The following is a 19,815-nucleotide window of genomic DNA, read 5'->3' as shown; positions in this document are numbered from 1 at the left end:
CTGCATAGAAAACAACCTGCCAGGCACTACTTCAGCGGTGGCAGGAACTGTTTTCTAAATTTTTCAAAGGGTAAGACATTTCCGGAGGGTCATCTAGAAAGTTGGTATGGGATGGTGACAGGAGTCTTGAAATTTCTAGTTCTGACCTTGTTCTGTTCTAGTCTGGCCATTCTGACTGCATCTGTCACTGCTACTCCCAGAGCTGGAGTCTCAGTTTTCCAAACAATGAAATGATGGACGATGAACAAGTGCTGACACTCTAGCAATCCCAGTTCTGCTCTCTACTCTCTAAGCTGGTTCTTCACAGAAAAGTTGCTCCACAGGATGCAACCAGGTCCCTTACTGAAGGCAGGTCTAGCACTGGGATAAACACTTAGGGAAAAGGAGGGGGAGACCCTGCTTCTGTCCTCCAAGGTATATACTCCAGCTAGGAAAATAATGCAGAGGGACATAAAGGTAAGAGGAACTGTGGCCAGAGTGACAGAACACCAGGTAAGACAACTTGTAGGCTGGAGCTGGAGCAGACTGGCTTGTATTTCAGGAAGGTCTTGGTTCTGAGCTCAATGCTTTTCAGCCCATGATCTTGCTTGCTTATGCACCTTACCTTGTGTGGTACAAAATGCAATCCTGGAGCTTTCGCTGGGAAATGTATCTTACTTCTAAGTGACTCCTTCTCTCTTCCCTCAGGATCGCACTTCAACACCTAACCCTTGAACTCCACACATTCTGCCATGCACATAGGAGGAGAGCGGGACGAGGCTGCAGAAGTGCATACACGTTCCTCTAGGCTAATGGCATGATCTCTGTAAGGGACTTCCTTTAGTCTCCTATCGCATGAACGACTGGCTGTAGACGCATGACCTACAGTCCTCAATCCTGCCTCTAGCAACGCTGGATCTCTGTCAGGAATCAGGACAAAAGCAGCAAGAATGGGGAGAGAGAGAGAGAAAGAGGGGACGGGGGATAGAAAACTGTGTGAGAGAAGGCATGAATGCAAATGTGATCAAGGGCTCTTTTGTGGTTGGGAATGATATATTTTTTAAAATCACTTTAATTTTGACTTGTTGTTACAGGGTACTCTTTTTTCAATTTCATCTATAAGAAATCTATGTGGGCTTCCTGAATAGAACAGGAAAAGAGAGGGAGAGAAAAAGAGAGAGAGAGAGAAATTGGGCACAAAATCATTTCAGCACCTTATTCCCAGGTCCTGCCAGCCCTCCTACCAAGTCCCTCCACTCCTCGTGCTGACAGTCCCCTCTCGGTCCCAGTGGACACTTCTCCCAGAAGGTCCAGGTGACACTCAGCACACACACACACACACACACACACACACACACACACACACACACTTCTCCCTGGGACTCGGCATACACACAGATTTTCCTATGACGTCCGATGGTACATAAAACTTCCTGTAGATAAACTGGAATTTATTTTTATGTTGTCTCTCTCTTTCTCTCTCTGCCAGTTTAGTATTAATCATCTTCCAATGGAAAATCATTACCTTCAGAGCTTTAGAGTGTATTCAGAGTTCCTTGTGTTAGGGACTTCAGAATCTGAGGCTTATCTGTAGGGCTCACAGGGAGCCGGCGCTCCATCTGCAAGGGTCTTCACCCTTCACAGTTGGTGGGAGGGGGCCTGTGGCTTTTCAGGCTGCACCAGCATGTTCACTAGAGAAGAGATTTTCTATATCTTCAAGCACTTACATCATAGTCTGTGTTCCAAGTATACAACTGTACAGTAATCAGCCTTGTGTATATGAAAAACAAAAACAAAACAATAAATACTATGCAAACCAATAGAAACACTTTAGCAGTATGTACGAAGCACTAACAAGCTCAGCTCCTGAGGACTTCTCCAGGCTGCCGGAGAAGGAGCTACAGCCAGTCTTTCAGTGAAAGAGGAAGGAAGGAAGGGAGTAGGGCTAGAGAAGCAAAGAGGAGGTGTCTGCCAGTTCTGCCAAGTCAGGCCCCCAAGCCCTGAGGTCTCCCAGAGCCAACTTGGTGCTCTAAGTCCAGGCAGCCGGCAGAGTGGAGATCTCCTCAGAGTCCCCACTCTGACCAAACCCCTCTGCCCCCTGTACACCCCACCACCCACCATTGGCGGGGCCGGGCCAGGGGCCACTCCGGGACCACCTGCCCAGCCAGCAGGAGGAACAGCGCAGGAGGAGAGAGCCGCTTGCCACCCGGAGTCCCAGCCAGGACAGCAAGGAAACATCTGGTTCTTCGCCTTGGTGCCATCAGGGAAGAGCCTTACGGTGAAACTAGAGCCTCCGGTGGAGGGAGGCCCCAAATCAGCACAATCCCGGCACAATGCCACCTGCCTGGCGGCCGCCCCCCGAAGCCCGGAGAGGGCCTGGCAGGCTCTGCTGGTGGCGCCCGGAGCCCCGGGACCTGCGCCCACCGTCCGAGTAGCACAGTCGCTCCCTCCTGTCCTGGAGCCCCTCCCGGCCTGGTCGAGTCCCCAGAAAGCCGCTCGGGGAGCCCCGCGTGGACCCGGTGGGCTTTGCTTTTCGCTTTCTTAGTGCGGCGGGCAGGGGAGAGCCACTCCGGGCTGGCGGCCGCAGCTTCCCTCTCCCCAAGACTGTGCGTCCTTGCGGGGTGCAGGGGCCGGAGTGGCTGGGCGGGGGCAACCGGTGAGGGTCCTCGGAAGACCGGCGCAGGGCCTCTATCTGGCCCCCCTCTCCCCGGCCTCCCCGCCGTTGCCTCCTCGCCCAGTAGCCCCCCCAAGAGGACCTCGGGGGACCCTCGGCTCCAGGCCACGCTTTGGCACCTTGCGCTCCTCCGTCTGGCTTGGCTGCTTGGCCCGCCGGCCCCAGCCCTCTCGGCCCGGCATGGCTGCTGGCTCCAGTTGCTAGTAGGAGCTCTTAGGGGGAGGAATTTGGGGTCTCCACTTGATGCCTAGAGAATGCTGCAGTCTGCACCTTAGACGCTTTTTAGAAGTTTTGGAATTACCTTGATTTTTTTAATTGTTATGAAAAGAAACCTTTTCTGCGTCTCTCCCCCCACCCACCCCCTCTGCTCTGTTATCGGAAAAGAATCCACCCCCCTTCCCCCCCCCAACTCTGATGTATAGACAGATCATTGTCCCTACACCAGCTGAATCAATGTCAAAATTAATAAAGAAATCAACACATGCGCTGGGCTCCGTGTCTCCTTCCCGACAAGCCTAGGGGCCTGGAAGATGCTGGCACAGAAGTTCAGAAGCTAAGCCTGGGTGGCACCTGAAGGAATCTGAGGGTGGGGTGTGGCGTGCTGGCCTGGTATGGAGTGGGTGGAGAAGTTTGGGGCCTGGTGGGAGTGAGAGTGGGGATTGCCCGCCTACATGAATTGCCCCCCTGAAAACCTGGACAGTCCGGTCACCACCATCTCAACTCCAGAAAACTCCTCTCTGAAATGGCAAGGTCAGAGCTTGTCCTCCAAAAGAAAAAAGTGAAATTGGGGCAGAGCGAGACTGGGCATGGGTGTACCTGCAGATCACCAGGATATTATGGGGCCCACAAGTACTACTTGTGTGCCAGGAGTCTCACAAATGTGCCCAGTGAAGGCTTCTAGCCCAGACAGTACTCAAAAGTTTAAGAATGTTTAAGAGGCTTCCTGGGGCCAGAGCCATAAGGCAGTGAGTAAGGCGCTTGCGTTGCACACAGCCAACTTGGGTTTGGTCACCTACTACACCATATATGGTCCCCTGAGCGCCACCCAGAGTAATCCTTGAGCACAGAACTAGGAATAAGCCCTGAGCACTGCCCAAAAAGAGAAAGAAGGAGAATACTCATGGTAACTATCCTGTTCCCTTTCCAAGGCTTTTTGCAAGGCCAAGCTGGCCTCAGTTTCTCATCTCAAACAGAAGTTAAGCAGTGTCTCTTCTGCTTGTCACCTGGTATTCCTTGACTCAAGTGCCTTTGCCGGGCTTGGATTTAATTTTAGACTTAAATCATTTGCTGCAGCATTTATTCCCTCCTAAGTTACCACTGTCCGATGATGGCAAGTTACAGGTAAAGGGTCCAGCTCTCTCTCAGAATCTGAAACCTCTCTCAAAATTAAAAAGTTTCTGCAGCCATACCACCACACTACCTCATGGATTTCCAAAGCTCACGTTGCCTGATATCAATTGGCAACCCCAGGATTTGGAATTGCTTCCCAAAGTGCGACAGGTAGCATGATCAACTCATTTCTTTCTCTTGCTTTTAATTCAAACTTGTAGGAAAACAACCAACATAATCTTTCTAAGTTTTTCTGGCATTTATTATGTCATTTATGAGACTGAGAACATGGCTCAGAGTAAGCAGACACAACAGTGAAGGCAAAGTCTTACTGTGTGATATGAATCACAACGAAATCCTGGGCCCTTTGGCCTCTGTTGAAACCAAAGCAAGAAGCACCTCTTGCCACATTTCTAGCAGAATAAATCCAAGTAGTCTGTAATCCCACAAGAACTTAAGGTCCACACCCTGGTCAGGAAGCCCTTGGCGATTGCCAGCCATGGGAGGCAAAACTCTGCCAGTCCCAATGTCCTGTCATTTTGCATGTTCAGACCACTGGCATGCTGATTTCCAGTAAAAATCGTTAAACAAAACAGCTCTGTGAGAAGTGTGCCATCCCATACAAAACAAAAACAACAAAAACCTCTGAGTAAGTGGCAATGGATAAAAACTTCCTTTTTGTATGTAGAAAGCGCCCTTATTAGAATCTTGTCTATTGTAAAAGAAATTTCACTGGAATAAAAAACAGATGGATAGTCTGAGTATGATTAAATTTAGTCCCATCCATCAAATATTTACCGAGCAACAACCAAGAATGTCACACACAGACACACACACACAGACACACACACACAGACACACACACACAGACACACACACAGACACACACAGACACACACACACACACACACACACACACACACACACAGGCTCGCCACTGAATCAACAGCCATCTCAGGCATCAGAGATTTCCCTGCCAAAATGGACAGAACACTTCAGCCTGGAGACAAATGATGGCTCTAATTGGCAGGTGAGGGAAAAGAGAGGAGAGAAGAGAAGGAAGAGGAGTGAAGGAGAAAGGAAATAATGGAAGAGAAGGAGGAAGAAAAGAAGAGAAAGAGGAGCAGGAAGGGATTCCAGAGGGATGCTGGAAGGCTGTCTAAAGGCCAGCACCCCTGCCCCCCAATCTGCCCTGTAGGCTCCCAATCTCAAACACAGCTCAGACACACAGATTTGCATGGCTTCCCCCACTTACCCATCCAGCCTGGCTCAGCTTCAGTGAATTCTTCACTTCTGGTGAAGGTTGGACCTCAGCACGTAAAGGGGCCAGAGTACCTCTGAGCCCTGCCTCTTTCCCCTCATGGGAACAGCTGCAGGAATCTCAGCTTTCTCAAGAGCTTCCAGGTTCCCTCCAGGTAGCCACCATCTCCTGTATGCTGGATGCAGGGAGAGAGACAGAGAGCAGGAACATTGGACCCTCTACAGCTGAATGAGAGCTTCCAAAGCAAAACACTCCTCTCCCTCCCTCCCTCCCTCCCTCTCTCTCTATCTCTCTCTCGCTCTCATGTGTGGCTGTCTCACACATGCATGCTCAAACTCATTAGAGCGAGCAAAAGCACACACACACACACACACACACACGCACACACACGCACGCACACACACACACACGCACACACACACTATCTTTCAAAGTGCAATTTGTCTTGGACAAGCCAATGTGAGCAGGAGCTGGTTTCTACCAATAGCAGGGCACCTCTGCTGCTCAGCCAGTCTAGGGCCTGTATTCTAATGGGCTCTATCTTTATCAGGGAAATGGTGCTTCTCTGAACTTCAACTTCTCATGGAGGATCTCCAGACTCAGGAGCAGAAGAGGAGTCTGAGCTAAGACTCGGGGAGACCTTCTTTAGTCCGGGGAAGTCAGAAGGGGTGCAGGGAGGCCTCGCCCGCAGGACCGCCGCACTTCCGAGTGGCTGACGTGGGTGCCGAGGGCTGGGCCAAGTGCGGTAGAAGGAAGGGCAGTCTGGACTTGGCTTGGGACCCTGCACACCTGCCATGGGATTTGGGGCTGTGGTGAAGGGTCTCGGGCATTAGGAGTCGGAACTGGGCTCCCTGCCTTGGCTGGTCCGGGCCAGAGATCATGGAGTCCAACCTGCAGGGGACATTTCTGCTGAACAACACCCCACTGGCTCAGTTCTCGGAAATGAAGGCCCCCGTGTGCCAGTACTCGGTGCAGAACTCCTTCTACAAGCTCAGTGCTCCGGGGCTGGGCCCCCAGCTAGCTGCCGGGACCCCCCATGGCATCACAGATATCCTGAGCAGGCCGGTAGCCACACCAAACAGCAGCCTTCTCTCCAGCTATCCCCACGTGGCAGGCTTTGGTGGACTCAGCTCCCAGGGGGTCTACTATGGTCCCCCGGTGGGGAATTTCTCCAAGGCTGGGAACGAGTACCCCACCCGGACCCGGAGCTGCTGGGCGGACACGGGCCAGGACTGGCGAGGCGTCCGGCAGTGCAGCCACAGTGAGTAGAGGCCGCGCTTACCCCCGTGGATCACAGAGTGCATGGTCCACAGGTGCCCACTTCTCCCAGCACCCCGAGACAGCCCAGTGTGGCCCTGCTCATCTTGGCTCAGGCAGGTTGAATCCCACCCTCACACCCCCAGCCCTATCCCAGCTTTGCTGACCTCCACCCCATCTTTGCCAAAGCTGCCAGTTGCTCCTCTAAAGAACCTAAAAGTCTCCTGATTTAGGGGGGTGGGGGAACCATGAGCCACTACTATCACCCCCCCCCATCCTGTGTAGGTTCCGCTGGCAACTGACCTATCTTCCCCCACCAAAAGCCTGTATCACCATGTCTTCATCCAGTGCTGTTCCTAGCCAGAAGGAAGTCTGTCCTCTCAGAGGCCACTCTTGCCCGTGCCCCACACAGAGGCACAGAACATTCTCTGAACCCATCCACTGTTGTCCTGACTGCAAACAAGAGGACTCAGTTATCACATCCTCCTCAGTGACAATTGTCCAAACTCCGAAAATAGCCATGGAATGAAAGGCAGACTTGGCCATAGTGCTAGGGGCCACTAGAACTGTGCCATCACTCCCCAAATCTTGATTTTCTGTGAGTGGTCATAGGTCCCCAAGAAGCCGGCCAGGGGCTGGAGAAAAGTTTGGGGCACAAAATGGCAGATGAGGCTTTCCTGGGAAGTAAGAAGCATGAGACTGCTAGGGTCAGGGGAGTAAAAGAAATCCCCACATGTCTGACCTCTGGGGTTTCCCTCTTTAAGAGACCTGGGCCAGTGCAGGAAACATTCAACACTACACTCAATTGCTACAGTGCCCCAGTTGGCTAGTTTTCCCAAGATCCCAGCCCTTGCTCAACCTAAAAGGTGTATTAATATATAGAATACATAGTTTATATGTAGCATATTCTGGAGGTGAAAACTGCTTTTATAGCCTACTTAATAACTCAGCTTGAAGTATTTTATGTTACTACCTGTCTTTCTCACCTTCATCCCCTCTCCCCCTCTCACCTTCCATCATTTTTTCAACTCCAAAGGAGGCATACATAGAAAACTAAGAAAGTCAGTGGCTGGAATAATAGTACAAGTTTTAAGCATTTGCCTTATACATGGCCAACTCTGATTTTATCTCTGGGACCACATATGGTTCTCCGTGCACTACCAGGAGTAATCCCTAAGCAAAAAGCTAGGATTACGCTTTGTGTATTAAAAAAGAGAAATAAGAAAAGGAGGAATGGGGCTGAAGAGATAGCACAGCGCTAAGGCTTAGATGCAGAAGGATGGTGGTTCGAATCCTGGCATCCCATATGGTCCCACGAGCCTGCCAGGAGTGATTTCTGAGCATAGAGCCAGGAGTAACCCCTGAGCGCTGCCGGGTGTGACCCAAAAACCAAAAAAAAAAAAAAGAAAAGAAAAGAAAAGGAGGAAGGAAAGAAGGAAGAAAGGAAGGAAGGAAGGAAGGAAGGAAGGAAGGAAGGAAGGAAGGAAGGAAGGAAGGAAGGAAGGAAGGAAGGAAGGAAGGAAGGAAGGAAGGAAGGAAGGAAGGAAGGAAGGGAGAAAGGATTGAGGGAGAAAGGGAGGAAGGTATGACAGGAATAAGGCAAATGGAGAGAAAACTGAAGGTAAGTGACTTATTAGAAGATCTCTTCCTGGGCCCAGAGATAGCACAGCTGCGTTTGCTTTGCAAGCAGCTGATCCAGGACCTAAGGTGGTTGGTTCGAATCCCATATGGTCCCCCGTGCCTGCCAGGAGCTATTTCTGAGCAGACAGCCAGGAGTAACCCCTGAGCACCGCCGGGTGTGGCCCAAAAACCAAAAAAAAAAAAAAAAAGAAGATTTCTTCCTATTTTCTATGCCTCAGTTTCCTCCCAAGATTAGGCAGTAGTGATGCTAGCTGCCTTGAACAGGCCTGATGTGTGGACATTCTGCTTGCCCAATAGCCTTTCTACTCAGTTGCTATCCCAGCAGACTGCCCTGATAAAGACGGTTCATTTTGATCTTGAGCCTCTGCCCAAAAGACTATAGGGTATGTAAAATCACAGAACTCTCGGGGGTCAGGGGAGAATAGCAATATGGAATTTGAAGGGGCAGGAGAGATAGCCCAGTGGTAGGGAGTTTGCCTTGCAAGCAGCGAACCCAGGACCAATGGTGGTTTGAATCCTGGCATCCCATATGGTCCCCCTGTGCCTGCCCAGAGCAATTTCTGAGCACAGATCCAGGAGTAATCCCTGAGCACTGCCAGTGTGGCCCAAAAACCAAAACCAAAACAAAAAGGCAATATGGAATTGAAGTACCTCCCTCGATAGTTTTCTAAAGATTTGCAAAATGAGATCCTAAGAGCAAGGGAGCAGGGAGGAATTCCCATACCCTTGGGTTCCTGGTTATTGGCGTAAGATCAATCTGTTTCTTAATGGCGTAAAGGACACCTCTGAGACTGAGGGGAAACTTCTACTGGTCTACAGGAAACTAAGACCCTCACCCAGAAGTGCAAGACTGTCCTAAGCCCCTATAGAGCTAGACAGGTACTTTCTGAGGCCCTTCTAAGAAGACAAGGCAGAGGCCACAGTTACTCCTACGATAATATGGGGGACACTGCTCTGATGAGAGGCCCCAACAGGCTCACAGGCTTCTTTGGGGGGCTCGCGCCACAAAATGTGAAAAGTAGGGCTGGCTCCGCTCACTGTTATCCACACACCCTTTCTCCTGCCAGCCCCAGATCCCCTGAGTGACAGCATCCACAAGAAAAAGCACACCCGGCCCACCTTCACCGGCCACCAGATCTTTGCCCTGGAGAAGACCTTTGAACAGACTAAGTATTTGGCTGGCCCAGAGCGGGCGCGCCTGGCCTACTCCCTGGGAATGACAGAGTCACAGGTCAAGGTGAGTCAGCAAAGACGTTCTGAGCTTGGAAAGAGGATCCTGGCAGACAAGACATTGCATGGAGGGAGGCAACTCTGCCCTCTCAGGTCTGGGGGCAGAGGGTGTGCATAGAGTGATAAGTGCTGCCAACCTTACCCAGAGGTTGTAATAATAACCATAAGGATATGTAGTTATTGGGACTAGAGCGGCAGTTTAGTGTATAGGCCATGCATGAAGTTGACTCCGTTTGATCCTTGTCATGCAATATGGTTTCCTGTGCACCACCAACAGTAATTCCTGAATTCAGAGCCAGGAGTAACCCCTGAGCATCACTAGGTGTGGCTCAAAAAGAAAAAGAAAAAATAAATTTTTGTCAATACAATACAGAGCCTAGGGGCTAGAGCGATAGCCAAGTGATAGGGCATTTTCCTTGCACGCGGTCAACCCAGAATGGACCTGGTTTGATTCCTGGCATCCTACTAAGTCCCTGAGCCTGCCAGGAGCAATTTTTGAGCACAGAGCCAGAAGTAACCCCTGAGCTCTGCCAGATTTGGCCCAAAACTCTAAATAAATAAATAAATATAAAAATCAATATAGAGCCTATTCTGAGATATCTACCATTCTCCCATTTCATCCTCCCAGCAACCTTGAGGTGGCTATTTGTTTGTTTGTAGTTTTGTTTATTTGAGAGGCACAGTGGTATTCAACACTCTTGGCTCTGTGCTCAGAGATCACTCCTGGTTCTGTGCTCAGGAAATATAATATGTTGTGTCAGGGATCAAATGTGACCTTCATGTGCAAGGTAAGTTTCCTCCCCATTATATTATTCCATGTCTATCTTTGTACTATCTTATCATATTTTTTCTTTGTATCAGTTCATATCTGTGTATTATATTTTTATTTCTACAGCCCTTAAGGTGGGTGTTATCTGCCATCTAAAAGATGAAACCATCTCTACTGAGCCTTTGCTCAAGATTGTCCATTTAATTGGCACTGAAGTTTGGTTCTTTAATGCTGTAGTGTCACACTTTTTCCTGCCCACAAAGGGTAAATCAGAAATTTTAAGAGCTGCCTGGAGAGCTAGTACTATAGGGGTTAAGGCACTAGTTTCGAACATGGATGACTCCAGTTCAAGTTCCAGAACTGCATACAAATATCACCAGGAATGATCCCTTAGTATAGACACAGAGTAAACCCTGAGTAATAGGCCAACCCCCACATTGAAAATAAAGAGATTTCAAGAGCGGCTGGCAGACTTTGACCAGGATAGGGAGGCAGACTCTGGAACAAATTAGAGTAGTTATGTGGCCAGCAGAAAGCTCTGGTCTGGGTGTACCGAAGTTTAAAAGAAAGACAATACCTTCTCCTTCCCAGGCCCATGCAAAGAAGCTCAGTCAGGAAGGGCATCTAGAAAGTCTAGAACTTGGGGCTACAGCAATAGCACAGCAGGTAAAGTATTTGCCTTACATGCGGCCCACCTAAATTCAATCCCCAGAAATCCATTGAGCCCCTTGAGCCTACCAGGAGTGATCCCAGAGCACAAAAGTAAGTCCTGAACACCTCTGAGTGTGGTCCTAAAACCAACAAACAAAAAGGCTGGAACCCCTACATGGGCGAGGAGATCCCTGTTGTCACCCACATTAGCTCCTTCCTGTACCTCCAAGCTCTCAGCAACGTTGTCAATTCTGACATAGACCTCTCCTGAGAGATCTCAGTGAGGGCACAGGAAAAGAAAGTTTTGCCTGATGCAGGGCTGACTGCTAGTGCACTAAGAGTGGGGAACAGGTTTTTGGGAGAAGGACATGCAGGTGTGGCCTCACCTGCCGCCTGGCCTTCTTGTCCTCTTCTGTCTCTCCTAAACCCCTTTCCAATAGCTGGGAATTGTCGGTCTGTACTGTGCTCTTCAGCCGTCTCCAGCCACAGGCATGTACTTTTTACATTTAAGGCAGAGATGATTCATGGAATTCAACAAAGGCTTCAGCACCAACTTCCTGGCTGCCCTGTCCTAATCTAAATCCTTGACCCAAGGTGCATTCACCCCAGCAAATTGTACAGATCTGCCCAGACAACAGAGACAGCAACCAGGAGAGGCCTAAATCCAAAGGGCCCGCCTGATCACAGCAACGAGTGTTATTTAATGACTCCCCCACTTTCAGGGAAGGTGCTGTGACTGTTTGACACCCAAAACCAGGCCGAATAGAACCTCCCGTGTGTGTCTCTCTCCTGCTCCAGGTGTGGTTCCAGAACCGCAGGACCAAGTGGCGGAAGAAGAGCGCCCTAGAGCCCTCGTCGTCCACCCCGCGGGGCCCCGGCGGCGGTGGGGGTGCGGGCGGGGAGCGTGCAGCCTCCGAGACCGAGGACGACGAGTACAACAAGCCGCTGGACCCCGACTCGGACGACGAGAAGATCCGCCTGCTGCTGCGCAAGCACCGCGCCGCCTTCTCGGTGCTGAGCTTGGGCGCGCACAGCGTCTGAACCGCCTGGCAGCCTGGACGCCTCCAGCTTCCCCTGGCTACTGGGGGGACAGGGAAGAGTCTAAAGGGGGGAGGGCTGCGGAGAGGAGGGAGGGAGACCGGGAGGAAGAGGAGGCAGCAAAGGAACTGGAGCAGGGGGCTGGAGGGTTGGAGAGTGTTTCTAGGAAAGAGGGAGCAGAAGAGGAAATCCAGACCCCGCCTGAGACCTGGCACCCCATCTCTGCCATCTTGCAGAATGCCCAGGCCTGGTCCTGCCAACCCTGCAGACTCCCGTGTGCACCCCTAGATGGGCATGGCCAAGCTCTGCACTCAGGAAACTGTGGGGTCCCAGATATGCCAGGGATGCGGCTATGGGGGACCTTTCCCCCAGAAAGGCAGGGGTTCCTCCTCTGGATGTTGGACACCTGAATACAGGCAGGGTCACCAGTGGCCAATTGCAGGAGTAAAGATGCTATGTCCAGGTCTTGAGACCACTTCACAGGGAGGACTTCACTTTGAGATGGGGGCGGGCACAGCCAAATACGGGGTACTGGAAGGAATCCACTTCAGGGAGAAGAGTTGGGTCCCAGCCAGGAAGTGACCCCTGATATCCAAAGTCAAGGAACAGGCCTGGGAAGAGAGTTTGCTGCCTTCGCAGCCTCTGCTCCAGGCAGGAGACAGGAAGAAGGGAGGCAAGCAAGGCTAAGATGAGAGGATTCTCCCTGGGCTCCCTGGTGTGGAGCAAGGATAGGAACACTCAGAAAAGAGGGAGCATCCATCCAGAGAAGGCTGACAAGGCTGCAGGAAGCCCAGAAGCCCTGCTACCACACAGAAGGATGAAACACCTGGAGAGAGGGCTGCATAGACCTGCAGCCCTTTCTTCTCTTCAACCACCCTCTAGCTGCCTCAGGGGCGAGTGTGCTGCTGGGAACATTGGCCAAAGGGGTAGGAATTGAACCCAGGTGCTTCTGAGCTTCAGGCAGTGGGTGCAGGGGGAAGTGGGTGGGGGATTGGCCTTAGAAAATTATAGCCCTACGGGGGACCATTGGCCCAAGTTCACAGGCTTTCAAAAAAAAAAAAAATAAAAGTCGTGGAAACTTCACATGGCTCATGTGCTTCTCTGAATCTGGCTATAGAATCCCAGGCAGGCATTATTGCTGCCGCCCAGAGGCATGCACAGCTGGGGGTAGCCAGTGGCCGAAGAATTATGTTCTGGTTCAAACTTTGGTGGCATCAAATAATTTGAAAAGCTCCCCTGGCCTTAGGTGTTAAGAAACTTGAGAAGAAATGGAGTCTAGGCCGGAGAGATAGCATGGAGGTAGGGTATTTGCCTTGCATGTAGAAGGATGGTAGTTCGAATCTCGGCATCCCATACGGTCCCCCGAGCCTGCCAGGAGCGATTTCTGAGTGTAGAGCCAGGAGTAACCCCTGAGCACTGCCGGGTGTGACCCAAAAATAAAAATTAAAAAAAAAAAAAAGGAATCCTTTGCCTCTGGGGAATGACTGGTGAACCATAAACAGTTTTATGGTTTCTTGTATTTGATAAACAGGGTGCATGCAATAATGAAAAGATAATGGGGAGAAAAAAGAAGCACTAACATCAACTTATATCAACTTATAACTTAAACTTGAACATTAACTTGCACATCAACTTAAACAGTTCCTAACCTCTCTCATGGTGAGGGCTCCATGATCTCACCTGACCTCACAAGAAATCTAGATGATAGGTTATTACTTAGATGAGAAAATTTGGGCCCAGATCGTTCCTAGAGCAAGTCACAGAAGTGGGGCTAGGCAACCTCAGAGTTTATTCCATGTCAACTCCTTCATCCAGCCTTTTCTGTCTAATGTCTTCAGCTGGTCAGATGCCCCAAAGACTAAGTAACTGTAACTAGCCTACCAACTGCTGTCCCAACTGGCCAGTCAGCTTTAGCACACACACACACACACACACACACACACACACACACACACACACACACACACACACACGCGAGAATCCAGGAGATTCAGCCTGGAGTGAGAGTGAGGGTGGGCTGGCTCATGGGATCTAGAAAACTGAAATTTAAACCTTTCACAATAAATTTCTTGGATCCAATAAACAGGGTGATGTAATAAGAATCCTCACTGTGTCTCATGTCAAGAGGGAAGAAATAAAAAGTTAACTTAAAATCAAGCATCATTGCCTCTCCTAGTGGCAGACTACACAGAGGCTTATTTGTGGACACAGGTGTCCTAAGGGGGCGCTACAGCAGATACAGATTCTGTGAGAACTGGGATCCTCAGCCTGTAGTCTAAGGGGAGTTACTACCATCATCCAGTGATGTCGATATCATGAAGCAGATGATGGGGGCAAATAGAGACCAGTGCCCATGTAAACAGTACTCCTTTGCTGTCCTCTTTTTTTTTTTGGGGGGTGGTATTGGGCCACACTCTTTTGGTGCTCAGGATCTATTCCCCACTCTGTGTTCAGGAGTGACCCTTGGCCAGCGCTGTGCCAGGCAGTGCTCAAGGACCATATGTAGGATGTGAATCAGGTCATAATTACAGACACATGCAAGGCATATGACTTAACTTTTGTACTATCTCTCTGGCACCCTGCTTTCCTCTTAAGCACATTCTCTTAAATTTTTCCTTTTCTATTTTTTTCTTCTCTTTCCATTCTCTTATTTTCACTTATAAATTTGGTTTGGCTTGGGGGCCACACCTGGTGGTGCTTAGGAGTCACTCTCTGCTAAGTGTTCAAGGATTTCCTGGTGGTATTTGGGGATCGTGAGGTGTCAGGGGCTAATCTTAACCTCCTGCTTACAAACAGATGCCCCAATCTGTTGAGTTCTCTCTAGCCCTCAAGCATATTCTAGTCTTTGGTTTGTTTGGGGGCAACATCCATCTATGCTCGGGGATAATTCCTGTTTCTGTATTCAGTTTTTATTCTAGTCAGCTCAGGGGATCTTATAGGGTACATAATTGAACATGAATCTACCATGTGCAAGGCATCTTACCCAATGTACCATCTTTCAGGCCCTCATGTTCTAATCTGAACTACTTTTCCTGTAGCTGTTCTCTGCATCTGCCCCAAGTCTTGTGGGTCAGTAGTAAGTCAAGCTTTATCCAGCAAACATTTGCTGAGCTAAATGAAACCTCCCACCTCAAAGCTCTGGCCCTCGACCTCAGAAGCCTGTCTAGAGTACAGGTGTGTGTGTGTGGGGGGGGGGATGGAGGGAGATTTGGGACATTGGTGGTGGGAATGTTACACTGGTGAAGGGGGGAGTTCTTTACATGACTGAAACCTAATAATAATCATATTTGTAATCAAGATGTTTAAATAAAGATATAAAAAAATTCCAGCTTTCCCAGTTGTCCCATCAACCAGACTTCTGCTCCTCTCTATAAACTACACCTCCCATGTGTGGAGGCTTTCTCAATTCTGTTTCTGATATCCAAGAGGATGAAGAAATATAAATGTATATTCTTAAATACCTGAGCCTCAGTTTACTTATTTGTAGACCATGTATAATTATGCAGACCATGCAGGATCTCTAGAAGATTGGCACTGTGCCTGGTAGATACTCATTGTTATCTGTGACATTATTCACAGGGCTTTGGATATTGATAGTGTCAAGTTTGAGCCCCCATGCCACGATCTAGGAGCTAGCTAGATCTTTGTGACTAAGCTAGGTAACCTTTGGAAAACCTAATCTGTAGTATGAGGAAAGGGCCTTGCATGCCCAAAAGACTAAATAAAATCCTATACAGCATCCTGTATGGAGTAGCAATCACCATCTCTCCTCAAATTTCTGATATTGAAAATTAGAATTAGTCTTCTCTATCTACAATGTAGAATATGTTCAAAAACACAGCTACTTACTCCTGTAAAATACTGTAGTCCTTGCATATGGCTGACATGGGTTTGACCCCATGTTCCATATGGTCCCCAAGCACTAATTCCTGAGTCCAAATTCAAGATAACCCCTGAGGGGCCAGAGCCATGGCACAAGCAGTAGGGTGGTTTGCCTTGCTTGCACTAATCTAGGATGGACCTCGGCTCAATCTCCTGGTGTCTCATATGGTCCTCCAGGTCAGGAGCGATTGCTGAGCACATAGTCAGGAGTAACCCCTGAGCATCATCGGGTGTGGCCCAAAAAGGAAAAAGAAAAGTAACCCTTGAGAACTACTGGGTGTGTTTCCCCCACCCCAAATATACTGTAATCCCACAGGTCACCTGTTAACTGAAAGGACCCTGTGTGAGTTGCAAAATGCTGAAATTCTAGATCAGATGTTTCCAAATTTATTTTCTGGAAAGAGGACACTTTTCAGTTGCTTAGGACTGAGTTCAGCTGGTAGATGTGTTCCTTCAGAAGCAGAACAGGATTTTATAGAAATTTAAACTAGGCTCTAGGCAGGCAAATGTGGGTCACTAAGTCATCTTACTCCCTCCAGTGCCTGCTTTCCATGTGATTACAGCCCCTCCAGGTATCTGCGACAGGTTAAGAGTCTGCACCTGGTAGTAGAGTGCCTGTCTCAAATACAGGCAGGGGATGGGAAGGAGGGGGGGATTAGAGGTGGGAATGTTATACTGGTGTTCTGTTTGTGACTGAAACCCAACTATAATCATGTTTGTAATCATGGTGCTTAAATAAAAAAAATAAAAATAAATAAATACAAAATAATGGCTCCTAATTGTGGAGGTGGCCAAATCTTTTAAAGCATACAACAGCAAATTATTATGATGAGATATTTCTCCTTTTTTAAACTGTAAATTGTTATATTAATGTTTGGATGTTACAAAGCACATTTCCCTTAGTCATCAACTGCATTCATACATTCAGGTATTTGGTAGTTTTTGCCAAAATAAAAATACGGATTCGTACCTCAAAAAAAAAAGGGGGGGGGGCCGGGAAGGTGGCGCTAGAGGTAAGGTGTCTGCCTTGCAAGCGCTAGCCAAGGACGGACCGAGGTTCGATCCCCCGGCGTCCATATGGTCCCCCCAACCCAGGGGCGATTTCTGAGCGCATAGCCAGGAGTAACCCCTGAGCGTCAAACAGGTGTGGCCCAAAAACCAAAAAAAAAAAAAAAAAAAAAAAGAGCCTGCACCTAGAAACTTACCCAAAATGTGCACTCAGGCTGCAGCTATTACTTCCTACATTGTTAGAAGGGTCTCACCAATGCATGACTGGTCCACATATTGCAGTGTGAGATGATGCCGTGCATCAGATATGCATGCAAGTGGGTACCGCTCCTCAGAACTGACCTTGACCCAAAGTAGGTCTCAGCAAAAGAAACTTTAGATAAATATAATTGTGGAGATAATTCTTCAAAATAGGCTAAAAATAATTCATAGTCGGAGCCGGAGAGAGAGCATGGAGGTAAGGCATTTGCCTTGCATGCAAAAGGTCAGTGGTTCTAATCCTGGCATCCCATATGGTCCCCTGAGCCTGCCAGGAGTGATTTCTGAGCGTAGAGCCAGGAGTAACCTCTGAGCGCTGCCGGGTGTGACCCCCCCCCCAAACAAACAAACAAAAAATTCATAGTCTTTGTGGTACTTACAACACAGTTGGAACTGAATCATGACCAATGTAAGAAATAACTCTAGGGGCTGGAGAGATAGCATGGAGGTAAGGCATTTGCCTTGCATGCAGAAGGACGGTGATTAGAATCCCAGCATCTCATATGGTCCCCTGAGCCTGCCAGGAATGATTTCTGAGCTCATAGCCAGGAGTAACCCCTGAGCGCTGCCCTGTGTGAGCCAAAAAATGGAAGGAAGGAAGGAAGGAAGGAAGGAAGGAAGGAAGGAAGGAAGGAAGGAAGGAAGGAAGGAAGGAAGGAAGGAAGGAAGGAAGGAAGGAAGGAAGGAAGGAAGGAAGGAAGGAAGGAAGGAAGGAAGGAAAGAAAGAAAGAAAGAAAGAAAGAAAGAAAGAAAGAAAGAAAGAAAGAAAGAAAGAAAGAAAGAAAGAAAGAAAGAAAGAAAGAAAGAAAGAAAGAAAGAAAGAAAGAGAGAGAGAGAGAGAGAAAGAAAGAAAGGAAGGAAGGAAGAAAGAAAGAAAGAAGAAAGAAAAGAAAGAACTCTGAGGACAAGAAAATAAATGCCACCAGCACCACTGTCCAGGCAGTTCAAGTGCAAGACTGGACTCAGAAAGCTCACAGCAGCAGGGTGGAATTGCTAGCAGCAGCCAGCAAGGGAGAAAAAGAAGTTCTGAAAGCACAGCTCTTTGCTGGCACTGTCAAAGGTCTGACCTCTTTAAGGACATTGCTATGATTCATGTTAAAACAATGTTCCTAAGTCCCCAGAAATATTAAGCCATGTCCTTTGCCTATGTTCTTCACATAACATGACCAGAAGAAACTTTCCACTGAGAAACTAATTTTCTTAGAATAATTAAAACAGATTAAAAATGGTATCAAAATGTCTGCTGTACTGATTGTTGGTTGTAGTAGGTGACTTATGTGAAATGAGGAGAAGAGAGGTATCAGCCTCAAGAGGGGGGTCTACTGCTGTCCTCTCTGCCTGCCTCTGTCACCCAGGGAAATACTGGGGGCGTTTATGACTGACAAGAGCCTGCCATGAGCACCTGTGGGTCAAACTGCACCTGAGGAGCTACAGTGATGGTATACAAATAGGGCACTTGCGTTGCATGCAGTTGACCAGCACTGCATATAATTTTCTGAGCATTGCCAAGAGTGATCTTTGACACAGCTGGGCATAGTCTAAGCTCTTTTTCCACCCCCCCCTTCACCCCCCAAAAAAAACCCCAACATGTTCTTTTGTACTTGTTCAACCTGATATGAGAAATTATTCCCATCACCTGATTTCTCAAGGAGTGGTGGAATTCATCCTCTACAAAAGATTACTCTCTAATTTTTTATTGGATATTAGGAATTTGGGGGGGGGGAGAGAGAGAGAGAGAGAGAGAGAGAGAGAGAGAGAGAGAAACACAAAATACATTCTACATTCAAGAGAGAACAAAGGCTTCTTTTTGAGGGGAGACAGTGAGAATCACAGATTGAGATTCAGGTGAATCTCCAACATGAAGTTTGCACACTGCTTGCCTTTTCCATGTTGATTTTATAGTATTTTCACCCAAACTGCCTACGAATGAATTGAAGTAATTGAGTCTAATTGCTAAGGTGTTATCAAGGGGAAGAGTTCTGAACTTTTGGGGGCCCACCTTCACATCTTTAGTATAGCTTTTTAGTCCTATGGAGCTTCTCTTTGGAGATGTCACCACTTTCTAGACCAGTACAGGCACCACTTAGACTCTATTTGCCTCTGTTTCTGTACCTGTACAATGGGTCTCTCTTTGAATCATATCTTCCCAAGAGCACATTGTGATGGTCATCTAGTTGGGACTATCTAGCTACCTACTTCCATGTCATTTCAACATAGTTTAGAGGTTGTATTGGGGATTTAGGGAGAACATGAATACTAACCTGTGACAGGAAGGATAACCATTATTTGGGAGACCAAGGTGATGGGAGCAATTTCAGATAGTCTTGTAATCTAAACTTCTCCCAAAGAGTTTGGATAGGATTTTCCTGGCATCAGGCAGGGTAGTAAAGACGTTTCCCTTCTATAGTGCAGTAGGTCTAAGATAGAGGGAAGATTCCAACACCTTTTAAGAAAGAGGATCCTTTTGTTGAAAGGCTTCTATTGTCTTTTTTTTTTTTTTTTTTTTTTTTTTTTTTTTGGTTTTTGGATCACACCCGGCAGCGCTCAGGGGCTCCTGGCTCTATGCTCAGAAATCGCTCCTGCCGGGACTTGAACTATCTTCCTTCTGCGTCTAAAGCAAACGCCCTACCGCTGTGCTCTCTCTCCGGCCCCCAAAGGCTTCTCTTGTCTTTTAACTGTCAGACACAGATGAAGACACACTGAGGCAGAGAAATGAACTGATGAACAAGACCCTGGAGAGTTTGTGGAAATTCTGCCAAGCTTGAGTCTCTGCTCCATCTCCCACCCTGCTGCCACTGCAAGGACCATGTCGACCTCCATTCCTGCTAGTCCTTCCTG

The 19,815-nt window shown here is 48.4% G+C and overlaps 2 protein-coding genes across 5 annotated transcripts in view; both read left to right on the top strand.

Annotated features, from left to right (window-relative positions):
• Positions 1–3,135, top strand: part of ANK1 (ankyrin 1) — a 272,521-nt gene extending 269,386 nt beyond the window's left edge. For all 4 annotated transcript variants that reach the window (XM_049771795.1, XM_049771796.1, XM_049771793.1 and 1 more), the window contains one exon: positions 688–3,135. Coding sequence is in view for 1 of the 4 variants with exons in the window: in XM_049771796.1 (XP_049627753.1) it covers positions 688–714 (27 nt within the window). In the remaining 3 variants the exon portion in view is untranslated. The remainder of the gene's footprint in view (positions 1–687) is intronic.
• A 2,865-nt stretch (positions 3,136–6,000) lies between these two features.
• On the top strand, positions 6,001–11,890 carry NKX6-3 (NK6 homeobox 3). The gene is made up of 3 exons (XM_049771889.1): positions 6,001–6,504; positions 9,209–9,378; positions 11,590–11,890. The coding sequence occupies exons 1-3, from the start codon at positions 6,123–6,125 to the stop codon at positions 11,830–11,832; spliced, it is 795 nt and encodes a 264-aa protein (XP_049627846.1). The 5' UTR covers positions 6,001–6,122; the 3' UTR covers positions 11,833–11,890.
• Positions 11,891–19,815: the final 7,925 nt, after the last annotated feature.

The sequence above is a fragment of the Suncus etruscus genome, chromosome 4 (genome assembly GCF_024139225.1).
Source record: "Suncus etruscus isolate mSunEtr1 chromosome 4, mSunEtr1.pri.cur, whole genome shotgun sequence".
Classification (NCBI taxonomy): Eukaryota; Metazoa; Chordata; class Mammalia; order Eulipotyphla; family Soricidae; genus Suncus; species Suncus etruscus.
The sequence above is the reverse complement of the archived record's forward strand: the minus strand, read 5'-3'. Positions and strand labels throughout refer to the sequence as shown.

Excerpts from the sequence above, each read along its gene's own strand:
- NKX6-3 (XM_049771889.1), top strand. The coding sequence starts at position 6,123 with ATGGAGTCCAACCTGCAGGGGACATTTCTGCTGAACAACACCCCACTG. Across the intron at positions 6,505-9,208 it reads CGTCCGGCAGTGCAGCCACA|CCCCAGATCCCCTGAGTGAC; the intron begins GTGAGTAGAGGC and ends TTCTCCTGCCAG. Across the intron at positions 9,379-11,589 it reads TGACAGAGTCACAGGTCAAG|GTGTGGTTCCAGAACCGCAG; the intron begins GTGAGTCAGCAA and ends CTCCTGCTCCAG.